The 21,714-nt window shown below is 52.9% G+C and overlaps 2 protein-coding genes across 12 annotated transcripts; one reads left to right on the forward strand and one right to left on the reverse strand.

The window, feature by feature from the left end:
* Nucleotides 1–179: 179 nt before the first annotated feature.
* Nucleotides 180–14,800, forward strand: LOC141952766 (centrosome-associated protein CEP250-like). 11 transcript variants are annotated; one of them, XM_074890595.1, is made up of 17 exons: nt 223–309; nt 1,448–1,576; nt 1,848–2,148; nt 2,809–3,036; nt 3,143–3,283; nt 3,616–3,709; nt 4,149–4,247; nt 5,255–5,404; nt 5,505–5,609; nt 5,708–5,886; nt 6,337–6,519; nt 7,453–7,597; nt 7,882–8,028; nt 8,202–8,432; nt 10,613–10,806; nt 13,011–14,424; nt 14,673–14,800. In XM_074890595.1, exons 4-16 carry the CDS (start codon nt 2,837–2,839, stop codon nt 13,081–13,083), a joined length of 1,941 nt encoding a protein of 646 aa, XP_074746696.1. In that variant the 5' UTR covers nt 223–309; nt 1,448–1,576; nt 1,848–2,148; nt 2,809–2,836; the 3' UTR covers nt 13,084–14,424; nt 14,673–14,800. The 11 variants fall into 11 exon arrangements, with proteins under 11 accessions (XP_074746687.1, XP_074746688.1, XP_074746695.1 ...); XM_074890590.1 differs by having other exon boundaries at nt 3,161–3,219; XM_074890591.1 differs by having other exon boundaries at nt 1,873–2,148; nt 3,161–3,219.
* Nucleotides 14,801–18,244: 3,444 nt separating this feature from the next.
* Nucleotides 18,245–21,487, reverse strand: LOC141952775 (uncharacterized). The gene is made up of 3 exons (XM_074890615.1): nt 21,444–21,487; nt 20,202–21,188; nt 18,245–19,124 (listed from the first exon to the last, which is right to left on the reverse strand). The coding sequence occupies exons 1-3, from the start codon at nt 21,485–21,487 to the stop codon at nt 18,755–18,757; spliced, it is 1,401 nt and encodes a 466-aa protein (XP_074746716.1). The 3' UTR covers nt 18,245–18,754.
* Nucleotides 21,488–21,714: the final 227 nt, after the last annotated feature.

Raw genomic sequence — 21,714 nt, forward strand, 5'->3', positions numbered from 1 at the left:
CAAAATGGCAGCGGCTGAGGGGAGGAAAGAGCTTCCCGCTCTGCGGCCGTCACGCCGCGCCGGCCCCGCCCCCGAACGGGCTGCCCTCACCCGACATGGCGGCCGCAGCGTCGACCCGCACCCCTCCCGCCCTGGCAATGCCCACACTCGCCATGGAGGCTGCGGTGTCGCCAGCCCCGCCCCTTCGTGCCTGCGCGGAGCCGCCTCCCCTCAGCCCCGCCCCTTCTCCCCGCTTCCCTCAGGGCCACCATGATGGCGGCGGCGGCGGCCCCTCGGCTCCCGCCGCTCCTCCGGGCCCTGCGAGTTCAGGTGAGGCGGGAAGGCGGGTGGGAGGGACCTCGGGGATGGCGTCACGCCCGCGTCGGGGCCTCACCCCGCCCGGGGGGTGTGAGCCCGGCGGCTCTGGGGGTGGTTGGGGTCCTCCCTCCTCTCTTCCCCTTCCCCCTCCTCGCCTTTCCCTTCCCCGTCCTTCCCGGGGGACACCGGGGGCCGGGACGTCCCGGCGAGTGCCCCGACTGCGGGTCGCGCGGATTCAGCCCCCCCCGCAGCTGGTCGCTGCCCCCGCGGGCCTTGGCCGGGCGCTGGCGGAGCCGCTGGAGGCGGGGGGGTGCGGGCAGGCGGGCGGCCTTGCGCTGTCCACGCACCAGCAGCGGCAGCGGGGCCAGGCGGGGCCCAGCGTCCCTGGGGGGCGACGGGGGGGTCAGGGGCAGCCCCCAGGGAGCCCCCCCACACCTGCCCCCAGGCAGCCCCCACAAATCCCCACCACACAAACCCCCACAGGGGCGTTTCACGGACCCACAGAGACCCCCCAAACCATAGAGACACCCCCCGACCCCATAGATCCCCCCTCAGCCCCACAGAGAACCCTCCCCCCCCTGCTTACTGACGGCCATGGCCCCCACCAGGGCAGCCCCACGTGGAGGTGCAGGAACTGGAGGAAGTTTTGCACCAGCCCCACGGGGGTGTAGGCCCCCAGCCCCAAATCCTCCAGCCGCTCCTCCCCCTCCACACCCACGGCGGGGGCGAGGGGGGGAACGGAACCCACAGCAGCGGGTTCAGACCCACAGCAGGCTCTGTTTACCCCATGGTGGCTGGGGGGGGTGGGGAGGCCGCCTGGGAGGGGGAGAAGAAGGGGAGTTATACGGGGAATATAGGGGAGTTTTGGTAGGACCTACAGATCTGTGTGGGGTTGGGGCACACAGAGGGGTTTGGGTAGGACCTACAGAAATGCAGGTGGCACCAGTGCAGTGAAGGGAGAACCCAGCTCTTGGGGTCACCACCCCTGAGAGCCCTGTGCAGCCCAGGGACACGGAGGCTGCTGCAGGCACAGAGCAGGAGATGGGCTGGGGCAGCTCTTGGGCTGCGTGGGAGGGGCGGTCGCTGCAGGGAGTTGCAGAGGTTTGGGTTTTTTTTGTTGGGGTGTGGGAACAGTTTCCGTGTGTTACAGACACCCAGTGCCCCCTGCTTAGAGTGACAAGCGTTCTCCTTCCCATCAGCTCTTCAGTGACGCATCGAACCAGCAGCTGCTCACCAACAGAATTCAGATTTCCTGGGCGAGGTCACAGGAGAACTGGAGGTAAGAAAGGCTCCACTTCCTGCGCTGCTCCGGAGTCATTCGCAGCTCTGCTCTTTTTTCCCTCGGGGAAAGCAGAGCCTGGGGCAGAGGGTAAAAGTCTGCAGGCGTGGGAAGCTTGGCCTTGTGCTGGTGACCCCACGGGGTTTGTGTGCTGCTGGTGTCTGGGGTGGAAGGGCTGAGGTGGGGACCCTCTGAAGAGCCCACGCTGCCCCAGACCCAATCTGACAGACCCACAGCAGAGTGCAGCTGTTGCTTTCGTACTTCTCATCAGCTCTTTGTCCTGCTCCTTCCCGGAGCTTTGACCTGCAGGAGGAGGGTGACAGTCTGTTGGGTGAAGAGGAGCTGCCCTGAAGAGAAGCCCCCGTCTGCCTCAGCCCTGCACCCTGGGACTGTTCTTCCCTCTGCTCTGGATCTCGGGGGCTACTCAGAGCTGCCCTTGGCAGAGTGAATCTTCTCAGGCCCCAAGAGCTCTGGGGATGTCGTTACTGCAGGTTTCTTCAAGGCAAAGCTGGCCAGGAGAGAGAAGCCCTGTTTGGACCTGCAGGGCAGGGTCCTGCCAGGATGCTTTAATGGTACCTACTGGAGGAAACAATCACTAAATAGCTTTTTGTATAAAGCTTTGAGCTCGCATCCTGCTGCCCTTCTGTCAGCAGGCAGCCCAGTTACTGTCCAGTGCCAGCCCAGCTGCCAGCCCTCGCCATCGCCTTCACAGCCAGCGCTGCCTCTGCCCATCGTGATCTCTGCTGCAGAGTTTCTCTGGGTTTCCTTCCCCATTCTGTCAGGGAGCAGCCAGGGCACCGCTGAGCACGGGGGATTTCTCCTTTCAGTCCCACTAGAGCTGAACTGGGACTCACCCCAGGAGGTTTCTCCTGTCATGCAGTTTCAAACTGTGAGTTACTGTCAGCCATTTACCTTACCTGGCTGTAAGCTTCCCTCAATGTGCAGGGTATGCCCTGACCTACTAGTTAATTCTTGAAGCCTTTTGGCTGTTCCATACGTTTCTTCTTATCTCTGAGGAGAAAATAGCCTCACTCCTCAAACCGCCAATTGGACCCATTGCTCAACTATCAAGATGTGTCCCGATCCCAAAGTGTCAGGTGAATGATTTGTCCCCAGCAAAGATGTCATCTTTCCTGCCAGCTTTTACTGCTGCACCATGAACGTGCTTCAGAAGTGAGTCAGCTGATAAAGATGGTGGTGTGAGTATGATCTCTTTCTTGATCCCTCTGCAGAGATGTGTCCGGGCTGAAGGCAGAGCAGATGAGGCTTTCTGGCTCTGTACTTGTAAACTGCTCCCGCCTGAACTCTGGCGTGCAGCTCTGGGAGCCCGTCAGTCTGGGCAGACCTGTCCTAAAGGGTCAGGCACAGCAGCAAGCGGGACAGGAAACAAGCCAGAAGACTTGGGAAGTGATGCACTTACAAGTCAAGGGGGACCTGGAGAAGAAGGAGCTTCAGGACAGGTAAATGTGTTTTAAACTTTGCTTTTACCAACATTACCTTTTGTGGCTGCTTCTTGGATTCATAGACGGGCTGTGTTCACGTTTCAAACCCACCCGTTCTGCACAGCCTTGTTTCTGTCCCTAGCCAAGCTATGGCCTTCAACTGCACGGATGGAAAAACGCATCTGACCGACAGAAGCTTTTGTAAGACAAGACTGGAAAAGAGATCACAGTGTATTACAGTGTTTTTGCTGTTACCTGATTCTTGGTGAGAAGCTGAGACCAGCATGAAGAGAGCTGTGTCTCTTGTACAGCCCTTGGTACCCCCAGGGCTGTGCAGAGGAGTTGGGAGGGATTTGCCCAGGGCCATCCTAAGCCCCTCTGTACTGACAGTTCCTTACCAGACTGAGTGCAGAAGTCCTTTGGGGCAGGAAGGGCCATTTTGCAACATCAGGCATATTAACCCGTAGAGATGAACGCTGCCTTTGCTGTATTTTCTGGGCTGAACTTTCTCTGCTGTGCTTCTGGGAGCTGCTTAGCTCTTCAGCGGGTGCTGGTGTGCGATGCTTTTGGAATGGCACGTGGACCTTCTCTTCCCAGGGTGATGGAGCTCTCAGCCTTGCTCGTACAGTCTCAGAAGCAGAACGAGGAGAAGAAGACTGTGAAAACACTTAACAACCCTGTGGAGATTCTAGTATGTTTTACCTTTATTTGGGAGATGGCCCAATGGTTGTTCTCCAGCTTTAGCACAAAGAGGTGTGGTTTCCTCAAGAGAAAGAGCGGTGAGGACGCTGACTGTGTGGGAGCATCAGGCACGTGTGAGTCAGCCCAGGGGCAGGCAGTGGCTGGGGAGCTGCAGACAGTTCTGAGGGTTGCACCAGTGCTATTCTGCCTGTGACTAAATCTCTAGGGATCAAAGTTCCTTGGAATTGAAGCTTCATAGCAGCCTGTGAAAACCAGCTGTTGGTCTTTCTCTTGTTAGTTTTAGCAAAGAAGGAATTCAATAGATGTGGGAAGGGATACACTGGAATCACTAGGGCTGAGGCTTATCAGCACGACAATGCTGCTGAGGCTGGGAATGTGCAGAGGGGAGCAGCTCTTCCCTGCCCACCCTTTGCTTATTCTATTCTCAGGAAGCAAGTCTGTTAGAGAAAGAATATGAAGCTTCATTGACTAAAAGTGTCAAAGAAGAGAATCTTTCCGTCCAAAAGCTGATAAAAGATATAACAGAGGTGAGTACAGAGTTGGGACCGCATCCCTGTAATTTGATTTAAAAGTACTTGAGGAAGGCAAACAACTGGCCCAGGGAATAGATAGATGTTTTATATTGTCTGTGTTAACTGCTACTGGCTGTTTAATTATTATACCACTTTTCTGACATCAAACCTGCTATAACTGCTGAGTTGCCTGTCCTGTGACACTTGAGCTAAGTCACTAGAAGTTTCCATACCTTTGCCTTTCCCGTGAGGTCTCTATTTGACTATGCTTTCTGAGTTGGCTACTTGACGTTTGTGTTCTAGTGTTGCCTGGAGGCTTCTCCCACCTCCCTGAGACAGAGGACAACTCTGTTGTTCTTTAGATTTTTATAAAAGGTCACTGACTGAATCAATGCACTTGCCAACTCTGCTCCTTCACTCTACATTCACTGACCATTATTATCTCCCCGGAATTGCAACTGATCTAACTGTTTAGGGCTAACTTTAGCTTAGTCCTAAACCTCATTGTAGGGAGGGGGATATAATCATCAGATGTTTTACACAGCTTCTCTCAAAGTCAGTTCTTTCCCCTTATGTAGTCATTTTTATCCTCTTGTGCTACTGCTCAGAATAATTATAAACATTAGCTTTCTCATTGCTGTTTTCCAGTATTCATCAGCTTCCTTCTTCCCTGGGTAGCATTAATATTTCCTTTCATTGCTATTTCCAGTGTTGACCTGGTGCTCCTCGTCTCCGTGGCTCTATGAAGCTGAAGGAGACTAAAATCATTCACAAGAGCTTCAAGAAACTGAGCGTTCAGGCAGCCTCCAGCCACTTCACACTTGTTTCTTCTTGTTTGTAGTAGCTGTATTCAGAAACCCCTGGAGCACTTGTGACCGCAGGGACAAAACTTCTTTGTTGACTGAAGAAATGAGAGAATTGAGTTTTTAATGACTCTAGGGTGAAGTGGGGGGAAAAGGAGAAATAGACAAAGAAAATCAAGTAGAATGAGCAGAGAGTAACAGCTTGATGTGGGCTTTCAGGTGGTGTTAGATGAATGTGCCAGCGTGGTCACTGACAGCTCCCAGCAGGCAGAGTCTATCAACATCCTCTCTTGTCAGAGCTCCGTTGATGCAGAGCGTGCCTTTGTGTTGGTTCAGGAAGCGCTGGCAAGGAGGAGAGGAGCAGCACAGGTGAGAATTTCTCCTTGTCTTCACCACTGGCCGCAGGCTCAGCTGCTGATGCCTTGTTTATCTTGAAACCCTTCCCTTTACTTAGCCAGTTTCTTTCTAGCCATCCCACTCTTGGTACTATATCACCTCACCAGTCTCACCAGCTCTGTGTTCTGCTGCTTTTCTCTCTTTGATCTCCACCCCTCATCACAACTTTTGCCTTCAGGTGAGCTGTCTCGCTGCTTGCTTCTCTCACAGCTATCAGGAGCCATCTTCCCTGCTCCTTATTGCGTGTTTGTGCTTTTCCCTGCCCATTCCTTGCAGGCCCTAAAAGAAGAGCTCTCTGCCAGGCAGGACTCTATCAGTTTCCTGCTGCACCAGCACAGGCATCAGGAAGAGAAGTGCCGGAAGCTGCAGCAAAGCCTCGAGCAACTGGAGCAGGAATGCCAGACAGCCAGCAGCCACCAGCAGCACCTGCAGTCTCTGGTAGAAGCACTCAGAAGGTGAGTGTTCCCTCCTCCTCCTGCGGTCTGGAGGCAATCTGCTTCCAGTTCTGGCAGTTCAGAGGTGTTACGGGCAAAGAACTCGCCTGCCCTCCCCGTGTATGCCCCTGTTTGGCACTTCAGCATCCTCCTGTCACTGCTTTTCCTGCTCTACTGTGAATCCTAAGGCTGTCTTGGAGACTCAGAGCGACGTTGGAATACAAGACACCTCCCTCTCGACATGCTGCTTCTCTGAATTCTGTTCTCTGGGGGCCCTTTCTTAGCCACGGCTTCTCAGTGAACGAAGGCAAAAGCCTGCCTGCCTTCCTCTGTCCCTCTCCAGTGACCTTGTGAGGGGAAGGGCAAGTTCTTCCTTACCGTGCTGCCCACAGCGCCAGCCTGGAGTGACTGAAATGGGATCCGTGACTCTTCAGGCCTGTTCATTCTTCTGACTGAGCCTTGTCTCTGCAGTGACCGTGCAAACCTCAAGAAAACCAGGGCAGAGCTACAGCAACAGCTTGAAGAGACAGAGCAAGAAGCCTCGCGTCTGCATCAGAGTAACACTGAGCTGCAGCTGAGGGAAGATGCAGCCCAGGGGGAGAGGGTGGAGCAGCAGCAGAGGATGGAGAGAGCGCGTTGTGACCAGGAGCTCCTGTGAGCATTAAAGCTTCCTCTGGGCAGGGGTGGGTGCTGCCAGATGGTGGGAGGCCCCCCTAAAAGAATGGATTTTGTCTGCTCAGCATGTGTAGCACAGACTGGTGAAGGGAGCCCGTGGGCAGGTCTGGCTCCCTGCTGACACACAGCAGAGCTGCTTCTTTGTACTTTCTTTAAGGCACTTGAAAAAAATCATTCCAAAGCTGACCAGAGTAGTTGATGACAGGCCTAAGGTGAAACAAGAGAGGTTCAGGCTGGATTTAAGGAGAACAAAAAATGGAACCATGAGGGCAATCCTGCAGCAGAACAGGTTGCTTGAAAGGTTGTGCAGATTCTATCCCTGGGAATTTGGAAGCCCCAGGTGCATCGAGCCTTGAGCAACCTGGACTGATCCCGTAACTGACCCCAGGTGCTTTGAGCTGAAGATTGGGCTAGAGGCCTCCTGGGGTCCCTGCCAGCCTGAATCATCCTGTGATCTTATGGTTATTGGATTGGAAATTCATACAGATCTCCCCACATAGATTGCAGGCTCTTTCATTGTTTTGTTGCCGCAGGCAAGAATAATGGAGAGAATGTTAATCTGGACTTTAAAAGTCTGTCTTATGCAAAGAAGAACTTTGGAAAGTCTGATCTAATGTATCAAAAAGGAGAGAGAGAGCTAACAGGCAGGAAGCTGTTGAGAGCACCTGAACTTTTTGGAAACCTGTGATTTCTGGAAGCTTGTTTTACTTTCTCAATGATGAATGTTTCACCTGGGTCAATGACAAAGACTGATGCAGCGCTAGGCAGGAAATTACAGCATTCTTTAGGGGTAAATAGAAAGCTGTTGCAAATCGTTCAAACTGCCATATCTCGGAAATAGTGTGTAATCTTGGTTTTGGAAATGAAACTGTTTTTACATTAAAAACTTGTTTGTCTTTCCCCTTCTCATAGGCTGAAGGACTTAGCTGCACTTGAAGAAAAACGCTCTTTATTAGAGAGTGAGCTGGTAGTTGCAAGAGAGACACTGGAGGAATCGCACCTTCAGAGGGATCTGCTGAAGCAAGAGAAACATGAGCTTACCATGGCCCTGGAGAAGGTGTGGTCACCTTATTCCTAGGCAGCACCCGTGGGAGAGGGAGTTGTGATAGCAAGACCAGCACAGGTGCCGTTTCTGTCAGCAGAAGACAGTGACAGGGTTGTTCTCCTTCTTGGAAAAGGGTGATCAGACCACACAGGCTCCTTGGTGCAGTCAGTCCCCATGTGGTTATTGGGAGCGCTGGGCGGGGGGTGTGTTAGAGACACCAAAGGGGATCTGGAGTCGCTGCTTAAAGTCAGGGATTTTCTTGTCTTTGCTTTCATGTTGTTCTTTTGTCTCTTCAGGCAGAGCAGTCAGTAGCAGAGTTGAGAGGGGCTCAGAATAAGCCGAGTGCTGAAGCAGCTGTTCTACACGTTGCAGCAGCGAAGATGAGCAGTGTCAGTGAAGCTCTTGCACTGGATAAAGTGCGACTGAACAAACTTGTGTCGCAGGTGAGCAGTTGCCAAAGATCTTGGCAAGTGTTCGTCTGCAGCTGCTGCTGCTTTTCAGACTTCTTGCCTTCAGACTGCCTGAATATGGAAATGTTCCTTCTTCTGTCGAAGCCAAACCTTCTCCATGGTAAATCTTACTGTATTTCATTTCCTCTGTGCTTCTGTGACTGCAGCTGGAGCAAGAGAATGAAGTTCTGTCGGGTAAAGTGGCTGAGATGGAGAGAGTAAGGAGCTCTGACCAGGAGAAGCTGAGCTTGTGTGAAAGAACAAATGAAGAGCTCAGTGCAGAGAAAGCCCACCTGGAGCAGCTGCTGAAGAAAGTGGAGGAGCAACGGGAAGGGCTGCAGGAAGAGCTGAGGATACTGGCAGAGGAGAAGGCAGAAACCCAAGAGCAGCTCAGTCAGGTGAGACCAAACACCTGGTGCTTTCCGGGTGGGCTTTTGGCTGCTCGGCTCAGTGAAGCTCCGTCTGTTGGATTCTGCGGTGGTTTTGTCAAGGAGACACTTGGTAGTGGGGGAGGTCAGAAGCTTTGTTTACTGCCTTTTGGAAATGTGTTGGTGGCTGACAGAGCTGTTCTGCAATTCTCTCAGTTGTCCTCTGCTGCTACAGGTGACGTCAATCCACCTGCCTGTGGTGGCCTCTCTTTTGGCTTTTGATAAGCTGCAGAGAGATGATTTGTCTTGCCCATGAATCTGAGTGAGGCTGTTACTCCCCCATGTGGCAAAAGAAGCAAACAGCGTAGCTCTTCACCCTTTTTCTGAGTCAAAAAACCCCGGGGTTGCATGTTTCTATTTATGCTTTTTGTTGTGAAGTCTGCAACTTTCAAAACTCCATTTGTTCAAGCCTGGAGAGCGGGACAAAGCTGCAGGTCAGTGTCTGCTGTCTTGTACTGCTAAGAACGGGCATGAGATCTTGAAATTGTTGAAATTGTATCTTAAGACATACATGCAACTTTGTGGCTGGAAATATGCCTGGGGGAAAAGGACCTGGGGGTGCTGGTCAGCAGCTGGCTGGTTATGAGCTGGCAGTGTGCCCAGGTGGCCAAGAAGGCCAATGGCATCCTGGCTTGTGTCAGAACTAGTGTGGCCAGCAGGGACAGGGAAGGGGTTGTCCCTCTGTGCTCAGCACTGGTGAGGCCGCACCTTGAGTACTGTGTTCAGTTTTGGGCCCCTCGCTACAAGAAAGAGTTTGAGATGCTGGAGCGTGTCCGGAGAAGGGCAACAAAGCTGGTGAATGGTTTAGAGCACAAGTTTTATGAGGAGCAGCTGAGGGAACTGAGGGTGTTTAGTCTGAAGAAGAGGCTGAGGGGAGACCTCATTGCCCTCTACAACTACTCGAGAGGTTGTAGCAAGGTGGGTGTCGGTCTCTTTTCCCAAGTAACAAGTGATAGGACGAGAGGAAAAGGACTCAAGTTGCACCAGCGGAGGTTTAGGTTGGATATTAGGAAAAACTTCTTCATGGAAAGGGTTGTCAGGCCTTGGAACAGGCTGCCCAGGGAAGTGGTTGAGTCACCATCCCTGGAGATACTTAAAAGCCATGTCGATGTGGTGCTTAGGGACATGGTTAGTGGTGGGCTTGGCAGTGTTGGGTTAAGAGTTGGACTTGATGATCTTAGAGGTCTTTTCCAACCTAAATGGTTCTGATTCTGTGAGCTGTTAGAGCCTCTTCAGGTTGTGAGGAAGATGAGAAAGAGGTGATCACACAAGACTCTTCACTCGGGACTAACTGATTTTGATACCCTGGAAAAAGAGCTTGGGAGAATCATGTCACTGAAGGAGACCAGGGAGTTTGTCATCATTTAAATGTCAGTTTCATAATGTACAGTCTTGGGTATTATGGGATACCTTTGAGAGAATTGTTTGTTTCTGAGGGTCTGTTCTCTGTTAGATAGTCAGTCTTGGAGTCCACGGTATGTTTGGCAAATACCCAGCAGAGGTGTTATATTGAAGAAAAAAGCTAAAAAATCATGGTTAATCTTCAAGTTTGAATACCAGCAAGGTATATTAGACAACTTCTTTGTGTGAAACAAGCAGACAGTGTTGTTGACATGAACTACTGTACGAATAGAGTCTACTATCTCTCTGGCCGCATCAGCCAGACTTTCATAACTCACCCCAAGGGCTGTTTCCCTGCCCAGCATCACCTCATTGCAGCCAATGCACTTGGAGAGGAGAAACCATGTGTATTTTCACTTTCTTCAGCGAGCAAAGTTGGTTTTGCTCAAACTTTTCTGAAAATTTCCAGCACTAGGCTAGATTCTGATAGAATTCCAGTTTGCAAGTGGCAGTTCTGGAAGATGCCGTATTTTTGCATGCAAACACGTAGTCTGGTGTATTTATGTTTGCTGTGAAGGAGCTGTGTGGTCCCAGGCAGCCCAGCGTGGCCTTACTCATCACTTTCAAGTTAACAGTCCCAGTGCCTTTTGGCAGCCCAGGGTATTAGCGTGGTATGGAGCAGATGCTCTTAAACTTCCAGCCCGCAGTACAGGAGCTCTTTCTCCTCCAGCTGAGGCAGAAGTGGCACTGGCTGGCTCTGCACAGAACTCCAGAGAAAGGGCTCTAACTGCCTTTTGTCCTGCTTTCAGGTTTACCGCCAGCAAGAGTCAGCTCGCAGCGGTCTGGAGCAGCTGCGCCAGGAGTCCTCTTGCCAGGGGCATGCACTGGCCCCGGTGTCCAAAGAGAAGGAGTTCCTGGTGCACGAGAAGGCTGCCCTAGAGGTGCGACTGGCAGCCCTGCAGCGGGACAGACAAGGCCTGTCAGAGCAGCTGGCAGAGGCCAGGTAAGGGCGGGGAGGAAACCCTAGGCAGGACATTATATAATGGCTGTAATTATAAAGGTGGTAATCATTCCATGAGGATTTACTGCATCCTGTGTGCTTTTCAAATGTTTTCACCTTCCACGGGCAGAAAATGAAAGAATCTTGAGCAAAATGAAAAAAAGAATACTATGATTTTAATGTTGTTTTCCTGACAGCTAAAACTAGCAAACAACTCCTGGGCCTCGGGCTCAGGTTTGTGTCCCCTTGCACATTCCTGTGTAAAGTCCAAAGCAAGGCAGCTTGGCTCTGAGTTGAGTAATAATTAAACCCTGCAGGCGTTTACTGAAACTGAAGTTTCTCTCTGGTTTTGGTTTCTTGTTCATTTGAACATAGATCTTTCCTTATCAAGTAGTTTGGCTGTCGATGGCTGTTCCATGCAGACGTTGTGAGTAGGACACTGCCATCTAGGGTGGAGCCAGAGGCTGGTGCTGCAGATCTCGAGGGCCTTCTGGTTGGAAGGTAACTCTTGTTACTGTGGTGCAGGACCCAGGGCTGGTTACACCAGCAGCTGGGAAACCTCTTTTGAATCCTCACGTCTTTGAGGATTCTTGCCCATCACTGATGTCTGCGCCCTGTACTCCTTACCACCTGCTGTTTAGAGACAGATGTCGTGGAGAAGTTACACAGGGAAGGAGCGAGATTCTGTCCTTCTGCCTTTCTAAGATCATATGTGACAAGTTCTGCTCAGAAAAAAAAAAAAAAAAGTTGTTTGTCCTCCTTGTAGGTGTTTTTTAGAAGACTCCTGAACTTGCAGAGCTGTACAAATGATGTTTTAGACATTGTTTTTCATGTTTATTGACTTTTACACTGCATTACTCCAAAGTACATCGTTAGGGTGGCTGATAAACACCCATTTTGACTCAGTGTGTTTCTTGAGAGCTGCTGCTTCTTCTGGGCTCCAGCTTCTCTTATTTGATCCAGCTGAGTTACATTTGGTCAATTATTGGGCTGTTACTAAACTCTTAAATGTTCAGCTCCTTTTTAAAATTTTTTTTGAAAAGGGATGCATTATTTTTTTTAAAAAGATAAATTAGTTATGAAGAACCTTTGACAATAGGTAAAAATCCAGCAACTGTTCTTGCCAGATGTTGTTCTCAAGAGCCTTTTGTTGTCACAGTTTTGGACTCTATCTTTTCTGTTCTGTTTTGAAAACTGATTCTATTTATCCTAAAATGGAGCATATTTCCTTTGGACTGCCAGAGATTGGCATAATCAGAAATATGTGCTTGTTCTCCTCTTGAAGATACACCCTCCATTGTCCATCCAAGCAGTGAAATTCTACTGCTGTGGTTTTTATGGCACCCCCGTCCTAGCGAGGCAGTGCTGTGTGTTGTGGGAACCTGGCACACAGGGCGCTGTGTTAGATCAGGGAGGTCACTTCAGCTCCTGGTTCCAGAACCCTGCGTGTCATACGCAGCAGTTGGTTGAAGTCTGTGGCTGTAAGAATTTGGCTCTGCAGTACTACAGCTTCCATTTTAAAGAGCAACAAGTAACTTGGGCTACTGCCTCCTTAGTTAGCAACACTTAGAGAAAAGCAGCAAGTTTTTCTCTTGAACTTTCAACAGTTGAAACTGAAGGCTGCCCGTCTCTCCTTTCAGTGGTCCTTGTTCAGATAAAATCTAGTTCAGGTTTCTTACGAATGCTGCTCCAGGCGAGAGGTCTTACTATATCATCTGATGTATTTCTTGAGTCCCTTTTAAATACAAGGAGTCTGGAAAGTTACTTACCTATAGCTACACTGTGAACAGCATTCAAAAAGTCACGGGTCATCCAGGGAAATACTCTTGTTCTGTCCCCCTGCAGAGCAGCTTGGAAGCGCTGATGAGCTGAGGGCTGTGAGCAGAGACCGGGCTTTTGCTTGTTGGCCCAGACTTTGGGCACAGCTACCCGCGTGTCAGCCAACAGCAATTTCAGATTTGGCCGTTGAGATCAAATTCGGCTGGGCTTTCTGTGTTGTGCTGGGTCATAAGCAAAGCCTGGGCATTCCCCCGGAGGGGCCTGCATTGCTATTTTAAGTGGCAGAAATAGGCTTTCTGTATACAAGTTTCCTTGCAACCCATTTTCCGTACTCAGGGGTAGGGATCTTGAATGACTTCTTGCTGGAATAACTCTTAGTGGGTGTCAGGAGCAGCAAACTCATTTCTCTCTGTATTCACAACTCACAGGTCAGTGAAGGAGATACCGGAATCCAGCCTGTTTGAAGCTCAGCGGCACTTCTCTCAGCTGGAGTCAGCTTGAAATCCACCTTCACACAGTCACGCAGGCCAAGGAGGTGATACAAGGTGAGAGCCTCCTGTCTCTGGTGATCCCCCTGCTAGGGAAGATGGTATAAAAATAGCTCTGTGTCCGCAGTGCTTCTGAGGAGTGAAGGAGATGGAGGCAGATCTCTCCTGCACTGAAGTGCAGATGGCTTAAGGTCAGTGAAGTCAGAACCATTGTGTAGACTCTGAATCTTGCCGTTTGTCCTGTCCAGGGGAAGTGAAGTGCCTTCAGTGTGAGCTGGAAGCAGAGCGATTTCTAATGAGGCAGGAACGGGAAAACATGGCACAACAGCTCCTGCAGACAGAACAGCAGTATAACAATACCCTCAAACTGCAGCAAACTGATCATGAAGTAGAAATAAACCAGCTCCGGCAAGAGCTGGTAGGAAACAACGTGCTTCTGAATTCTTCAAGCAAGCTTTGTGGGCTGGCTTTAGAAGAGTAATAGCCTGAGTGTGTGAAATGGGAGAAACCATCTGTCATAGGTCACACCTTGCTGGGCCAGGCAGATAATCCTAACGCCTAACCCCCAACTCCTAACCCCTACCCCCCAACCTCTGACACTCTACCCCCAGCCACTAACTCCTACCCCTAACCCAGACCACTAACTCCTACCCCCAGCCCCTAACCTGTAAACCCTAACCCCTAACCCCCACCCCTAATCCCCACCCCTAACCCTCACACACCATGCCTAACCCCCAACCCCTAAACCCTAACCCCTACCCTTAACCCCCACCCTCAGCCTCTTACCTCCTAACCCCTAATCCCCAACCCCTAACCCATAACCCTAACCCCCAACCCCTAACCCCAACCCCTAACCCCCACCCACCACACCTAACCCTGAACCCCCAACCTATAACCCTCCTAAACCCTAACCCTTACCCTTAACCCCCACCCTCAGCCCCTTACCTCCTAACCCCAACCCATAACCCCTATCTCTAACCCCAGACCCCAACCCCTAACCCCCAAGCCCTTAAGCCCCTAACCCCCAACCCCTAGTCCCCCACCCCCCAACCCTCCCCCCCTGCCAACTGCAGTCACGGGAACTTTCTCCCTTTCTTTCTGTCCTGTCACCGTTGTCAGAGGTGTTATCTCTGGGCTTGAAGCATGTGGAACAGGCCCCTTGTTCCTGGTACTTCCGTTCGTGGCCTGTCTTGTGACTGGGGCATCAGGGTACCGGTCTCTTTCTCACCCTGCGGTCCATCTACATCTTTTCACTGATGGAAAGGGATGTGAGCTTTGAAAATAGACTCTAAGAATAGAGAGAAATCCTGAGGAGACAGGTGCTAGGAAACAGGCAGCCATCGGAGAGAGGAAGGTAACATCTCATTTTCATAATGGTTGGACTCAATGCTCTTCAAGGTCTTTTCCAACCTAAATGATTCTATGATTCTTCCACCTGCTGACCCACCTTTTAAGTTCCTTGACAGGACGTGATTTATGGAGAGCACAAAGCCATTGTTGTGCACTGTTGAGGTGGGGGGTTGCGGGAGGGATGAAGCTTCACATTTGTTTTGAGGAGCATGGCTGGGACTTCACCTTGAAGTCTTTCCCTCCACTCCTCAGGCAAGCGAGCAGGAGGGGCATCAGTCAGAGCTGCAGAAGATACTGGAGCAATGGGAAAAAGAGAAGGCGGAGACAGAAGGGGAGCACGAGGAGAAGCTCTTTGATATGAAGCAGAAAGCTGCTCCCATGCGAGCTCAACAAGAGGAGGAACGAACCAGAGTCGAAAATGCCAAGCAAGAGGTACAGACTGTGAAAGGAGAATTTGTGTAGCTTTTTTGCAAGGCTAGAGCCGTGGGAGATGTCTGGATGTCAGGCTGTGTGGAGCATGCCCTACATGCTTTCTACATTGAATTTGGTGAGGTGAAAGGCAAGCAGGGTTCTCTTTGGGACTAGGAGTGAGACCTGTCAGAGGAAGCCGGGCAGAAGCATCCCCTTTCAGTTGAGATTTTTGTGCTGCTGTTGTGCTGGGTTTTTTAAGACTTACCTCAGAGTATCTTCACAGTTCTCTTAACAGTTCTCTTTTGATCTTTACTGATACATGCTTATAACCTTAACTCCATTAAAGACCAAACTGAATTTGTAGGACTGAATCCCCATGAGGATGGGGTTTTTGTCTGGGGGGGACAGGGGGACATGGCAAGATTGTTGACAAAAGAAAAAAAATTTTAAAGACTCCTCTGAAATATTTCTGAGCAGTAAAACAGGGGTGTCTTCTGGGCTGTTTTAAGTCACTTGCTGGTAAGCTCTTTTGTGCCCAGATCTCCTGTGCAACCCTGTCACACAGTGAGAGTCCTCCTTGTGTCCCACCCAAAGTCCTCTTCACGGAGTCTGCCTGGGGACAGCAGTACCCCCAACTGTGTCTACAGGCATTGAAATGCCAGGGCAGTGCTCAGAGATGACAGTGTGTCCCTGTCATGTCAGTACTTTACCAGAGTCTCATGAATACCTTAAAAATGAAGTGATTTTCACCGAACCCCACTTGAAATACATGAGTTTTCTGAAGGAGCTGCTCGCTTCAGCCCTCTGGCAGCCCTGCATTTTCTCTGCTGCTAACTAGGTGCAAAAGTTGCTATTGAAAGACAAACAGGACACAGCAGAAGATGAGGGACACCCTCACCAGCAAGGCGAGACATTTGAGAAGTGCCATACATTTTCCTGTTAGGTGTTGGATGTTTGTAGGAGGTTCAATCACAGGGGGACTGTGGCTGGACCATGTTCATACGGCCAGTCTCACTTAGGAAGCTGTGTCTGCAAGTGGGCAGAGAAGGGCCTGGGAGAGCAGCAACACAGCGCTTTGAGAACGCGTCAGCCCGTCGGTGTTGGAGCCTTGCCACACAAATTCTGTGTGGGAAGTTTAAACCTGTCTTCTCTTTGTTTCTGTGCAGGTCCTGCAAGAAAAGGAGCGTGAGAAGAGTGCTTTATTAGAGACACTACTTCAGCCTCAGGGAGAGCTAAGAGAAGCCAACCAGCAGCTGGAGCAGCTCAGGCAGGAGGTGAAAGAGCAGCGCGAGGATGGGCAGGTAAGTCTGACTAGTAGGGTGGGTTGAAGGAAGAGGCCGTTGGCAACTGGATGTAAGCTGAGAGAGGCCGAGAGACCCAGGTAACAGAGTGAAGGGCAGTAACAAGGAAATAAAGCCTAAGTGCTGTGACTGAGGAGGCAGGGACTGGTGCAGGCACTGAAAGCCCAGAGCCTGATGAGCTCCAGAGATCAGCAACAGGAAGGAAGTGTTACAGTGGAAGCAGAGCTGGGTAGAAAAGCAGAAGTGGCTGAATGAATGTGATTTTGAGACAGAAAGAGGAGAAAGCTGAACCTGATGGCAGGTCCCAGCAGCTTGCTCTCCATTTGTGTTGGCAGAACATCCAGAAAAACTGCAAGCAGAGCTGCAGGAAACTCAGAGTAAGATCAAGGCAGTGGAGAAGAGGCACAAGGAAGAAATCAAAACCATGAAAGAAGAAATTAATGTTCTCCTTCAGCAGAGGGATGTTCTACAAAACCAGGTGAGTGAAACAGCAATAGCCACTGCAGTCATCAGCCAGGTGGTCTCTCCCCATGGCAGAGCAGCAGGGGATGGGGTGAGTCCCTCTGGCTGCCATCACACTGTGGTCTCCATCTCAGCTGGGCTGAAGGAGACTGACCGGCCAGCTGCTGCCCTGGACAGATGGGCTGCTCTTTGTGCCTGTTTGCCAGCACTCATCAGAATGGATTTCTGCTGGCCTGTTACTGTTTTTTAAGGTGCTTTTTCAGATGAACATGGTGACCCACTTGGATTTTTAAACAAGCCAGGTGTATCCATTGTGAATCTGGTACTTTCATGAAAGGGTGAAATTTAAAGTTGTTCTTTCCCTTTCCTCACAGTATATGATATGGCTGAAATGGCTGACAGTGGCAAGCTGTAGTCTTTGACTGCTTTGTTGTGTTTTCCTTGAGGTGGAAGAGTTGACATCTCAACTAGCAGCCTCCAAAGAGTCCCAGCAAGTGATTGGCCGCAAAGCTCGGCAAGATCTGAGTGAGGCACAGGAACTGTCAAGGCAGAAGGTGCTGGAGGTTGTGCAGCTCCAGAAGATCCTGGAGGAGAAGAGGAGTCAATGGGAGAAGGTGGAACATCAGAACAAAATGCTGCAAGTGTGTTTGCAGTCTTTGGAGGGGGAGAGGAGTCGATGAGGAGAAGTGGAGCGTCACAACACAGAATTTCAGGCTTTGATGAAGGTCCTAGAGAATGAAAAAGCCAGGTAAATGAAAGTCTGTGAAACTCTCTGTTCTGTTTAATGGATTCCCTCTTTCAGATCTTCACATATGCAAGTGGCTCTGGCAGCATTTCCTAAAAAACAGAGTTCTGAACTATCCATGCAGATATGTTTCATTCTCTTGATGTGGTGTTTCATTTTCTTTTCTTTTAATCCTTCAGTTACAGTGTTTCTGAAGACAGTGGCTTTTGGAGTAGTCCTTTCCTTAAAATGAGGTGTTGTTTTGTGAGGTCGGCATGTTAATGCTGTTAAATGAAACTTTCAGGGGTTTCAAACCTGAAACACACCAAAGGAGGCAGAACGAGCTGCAGTGTAATGAGCTGGATACATCCATCAGCTCTGTCTTGGGTCTAGTAAATTTTAAACATTTGGGATCTGTATCAGTTACCTTTGGTTAAAACCATGATTTTGAACTAAGCCAGATTCCCCTCTGAGGCACCCAAGAAATAAGCATGTTTCTTATTGCCATCTGTTTCGTCATTCCTCAGAAAATCCCAACGGGTGTCTGGAAGGGTGTAGGGAGTGGCGCTCGGAAGATCTCGCGATGTACGGAAGGAATAGCTGTAGCCCCCCTTGTTACGAGGTAAGGTGATGGATAGGCTTGTAACACTAAGGGCACACCCACGAAGGAGGTGCTTGGCGAAGGTATATAGGTAAGATACACAGTTTAATAAACGGACATTTTGTATCCACCACATTGGCGTTTGTACTGATGTCCCCGAGAAGGTTTTAACCTCCTGCAGTATTAGTCTCTGCGATCTGAGCGCCACTGACACGTGGAGAGGCAGGTTTAAAGAGGCAGAGCTAACTGCAACACTGGGATATATTGGGGAGTGCTAGGAAGCTCATTGGGACATAGTAGGGGCACTGGGAGGGTCTCTGATATGTACTGGGGGCACTGGGACATAGTGGGGCAGTTACTGGGATGTACTGCAGAGCACTGGGACATACTGGGATATATTGGGGAGTGCTAGGAGAGTTATTGGCATATACTGGGTGGCACTGGGACATACTGGGGCCACTGGGATGTTTACTGGGACATCCCAGTATGTCCCAGTGCCCTACAATATATGTTAGGGAGCACTAAGAGGGTCATTGGGACATACTGGGGGCACTGGGTGTCGCAGTTGATGGTATTGACGCGGTGATGGTTTAGCAGGAAATCTGGATTTATTAATAACTAACAGCAATTTATCATTACAAAATAATTCAGAGATGCTGAAAGAAAGAAAAGCGACTGATTCACAGACTCTGAACTGCCCAGATTCACACTCCCTCCCTCACCGGTGCCTTCACTGACCCATCGATCCCTGCGCATCCACCAACGGACAGACACCCAGAAACGAGGGTCCGTCCCCCCCGTGAGCAGAGACCGAGCGGGTGACAGAGCAGCGAGCTCAGAGAACATCTCCCTCCTCTCGAGGGCAGAGCCAATCCTCCCGAGGCCTCTGCATTCCCCCGCGGGCCATCCCTGAGCCTCGAGCGGGGGCACCTCGCCCCGGCCTGCCCTCAGCTCTGGCAGCAGACGACACCTCCAGGGTCTGGTCCCTGCGAGGCTCCAGCTCAGGGGAGATGCTGGTCACAGGCCGCTGGGATCCAGGGGAGCTCCAAGGGTCTCCCTGGGGGGCGCAGTTTAGAGGGTCCAAGATCATTGACTTTTGCCAGGTCCCTTCTGGTGCCATCCAGCAGCTGCACAAGAACTTGATGAGGGTGCAGCTCTGTTCTTGTTCCCATCTGGCCCCATCCCAGGCCCAGGTGTGCCCGGCCCTGAGGAGATGAGGGGCCATTAGAGCCGATCCCCAGCAGGGGGGAGGGCAGGAGCCAGGCTCGGTGACGTTCTCAGTCCTTATCTCCACAGACCGGGCACAGCTGGGGGAGGTGGGGGGAATCACACCCAGCACCAAGCACCCAACCAGGAGGGGCAGGGAGGGGTGAGAATTGCACCCCCACACCCAGTTATCCCAGTTGTTGAGACAGGAGACAGCAACAATCAGTCACAAACGAGCTGCCGGAGCATCACAGGAGCTCATGGCACTGGCACCAAGTCCAAGTGCGCTCTCTGCCAGCCCCGTGCCCTGTCCCTGCGCCAGCCCCCCGCTGCAGAGGATTCCCCAGAACCAACGGGATCGAGCAGCTGCCCACCCCTGCCCCTTCCCTGCTCCCAATGAACACCGCCCCAGCACACCCGCTCCTCTGAGCTCCTCACCCAGCGCAGAGCCCAGCCAGTGCCCCAGGAACAGCACTGCGATGTTTCCAGCAGTGTCACCGCCGTCCCTCTGCAGGACGGGCCATGGCCTTGGGTGAGCCGCGTCTGATGGCATCGAGGGACTCCTGGTGTGGGGCTCTGCCTGGCTTTTGGAAGGACAGAGGGCAAGAGGCTGATCCAGGGTAATTCTAGTGGTGTAACACAGAAGGAAAATAGCCCCCTTCGAACCACATTAACGCTTCATATTTACAGTCACATGGCTTGTTTGGTTTTTAATTATCCTACTCGGGTCTGAACGCTCAGGCCAGCAAAACCCCTCTGCACCCCACAGCTTGTTCCCCTCAGACAGCCCCAGAGCACCTTTCACAGCAATAACTGATTGCCGCGGTTCTCCAGAAGCACTTTTGCTTTGAGGCTCACGACATCACCCTGGAGACTCATTGTAGCTGATAACAAAGGGGTCCCACCGCCGCGCGTACCCGGGGGGGCGGGCAGGGCCGGGCAGCGATCCCTGCTCCAACCATCCGCTGCCCTCCCCGCTCTCTCCTGCAGCGGGGTAAGAAAACCCAACCCCAGCCCGGGAAAGCGCTGCCCGGAGCGGGAGCAGCAGTTCAGTTCCCCCCAGGCCCCGAACTCACAGACACGCCCGCAACGAACTTCGTACTTCTACCCGCCCCCCCGCGGCACCTCCACTCGCGGCCGGCACCGAGGGCACGGACGCGGCGTGCGGCGGCACCGGCACCGGCTGCCCGAGCGACGGCGGGGCGGAAGGGCCGTGCCGGGGGTGGGGAACAAGCTTCCCCGAGCGCGCTGAGCCCGGCTCCGAAAGCCTCGGCCGGCGCCTCGACGGCCCCAGCCGTCCCGGCGGGCTCCCCCCGCCCTCCCCGTGCCGGCAGGGCCGCGACACCGGGGACCGGTCCCGGGGCCAGCAGCGCCGTCGGGGTCCCGTCCCGAGGTGGGCAGTGCGGCACCGGGATCCGGTCCTGAGGCGGGCAGCGCGGAACCGGGGACCGGTACTGAACCGGCAGCGCGGTGCCGGGGTTCGGTTCCGGGGCGGGGAGCGCGGAACGCGGGGACGCCCCGCTGCCGGCTTCAGTACCGGCCCCCGGTTCCGCCGACGCCTCCTGCTGTGTCGTTCAGAGAGGAAAGGCGCGGGCGTGCAGAAAGGGAGCGATTTGATAGAAACCGAACCCGCAGCCTCCGCGAAGCGCGCACGAACGCCCCGAACGGACTCGTTGACAGCGCGGAAAAGGACGGGCGAGCCAGAAACTCCGCGCAGCTGCCGCCCGTCGCAGCGCGGCCTCCCCCACCTACCGAGGTCTGGCCCCCGGCCCCCGCCGCGCTTCCCCCCGCACCCCCCGGGGCTCGTCTTCCGCGCTGCCGCCGGGGACCGACGACCGCTCCGGCGCCGCAGCTCCGCCGGCGCCCGCGGACCCTCCGCCGCTGCCGCCTCCGGGCCGGCGGCGGGGGTGTGGGGCGGGCCGGGGTGTCCGGCGGTGTCCCCGGCCCCCCCGCTCTGCCCGCCGGGCCGGGCCGGGCCGTGCCGCGGCTGGGCTGGCGGTCGCGCCGTGCCTGGTCGCGGCCAGAAACCCCCCCAAGCCCCGCTTGCCTTGCCGTGGCAGCGGCTGTGGGGGCGTCAGGACTGAACTCCAGCGAGGTGCCGTCCGGGCTTAGGTCGGGTTTAGCGCGGGACAAACGGATTATCCCGGGGCTCGGCCCCGCCCCTCGCTCAGTGACGGTCCTGCAGAATCGGCTCCGAGGATTTGAAACAAGGATCAGGGCTTTTAGGGGGAGAAGAACACGGGGCTTGTCCTTCCCTGCAGCTGCTCGAGAGCAGAATTCCCTTTTCCCAAACGGACCGTGTTTAGGCACGGACGGACCAGTCTCCGTTTGCTTTCCTGGGACTCCGCGACGCGTCTCGCATCTCTCGTCAGGCGGAGCTGAAACAAAGGGGGGGCGGGGGGAGATGGAAACACAACGGCGAGTTTAATTAAAGACACCTGGCTAATTAAAGACACCCCGAGGCACGGGGGTTAATTAGCCCCGCCCGGGGGTGTCGGGCTCCATTTCGGCACCGGAGAAGGGCCCCGGGCGGCTCCGATGCTCCTTTTCCGGCTGAATGAGGAAGGTTTTCTGGCGGCACCCCCCGCC

Source organism: Strix uralensis, chromosome 20, assembly GCF_047716275.1.
Source record: "Strix uralensis isolate ZFMK-TIS-50842 chromosome 20, bStrUra1, whole genome shotgun sequence".
Taxonomy (NCBI): Eukaryota; Metazoa; Chordata; class Aves; order Strigiformes; family Strigidae; genus Strix; species Strix uralensis.

Bases quoted from the DNA above. Each gene is read 5' to 3' on its own strand.
- LOC141952766 (XM_074890586.1), top strand. From the start codon at position 250: ATGATGGCGGCGGCGGCGGCCCCTCGGCTCCCGCCGCTCCTCCGGGCC. The intron at 7,598-7,881 runs GTGTGGTCACCT...TTGTCTCTTCAG, and splicing joins TTACCATGGCCCTGGAGAAG to GCAGAGCAGTCAGTAGCAGA. The intron at 10,807-13,010 runs GTAAGGGCGGGG...CACAACTCACAG, and splicing joins GAGCAGCTGGCAGAGGCCAG to GTCAGTGAAGGAGATACCGG.
- LOC141952775 (XM_074890615.1), bottom strand. From the start codon at position 21,487: ATGCGAGACGCGTCGCGGAGTCCCAGGAAAGCAAACGGAGACTG. The intron at 21,189-21,443 runs GTCCGTCCGTGC...ACGCCCCCACAG, and splicing joins AGGAAAGCAAACGGAGACTG to CCGCTGCCACGGCAAGGCAA. The intron at 19,125-20,201 runs GTGAGTTCGGGG...TCATCTCCTCAG, and splicing joins AGTTCGTTGCGGGCGTGTCT to GGCCGGGCACACCTGGGCCT.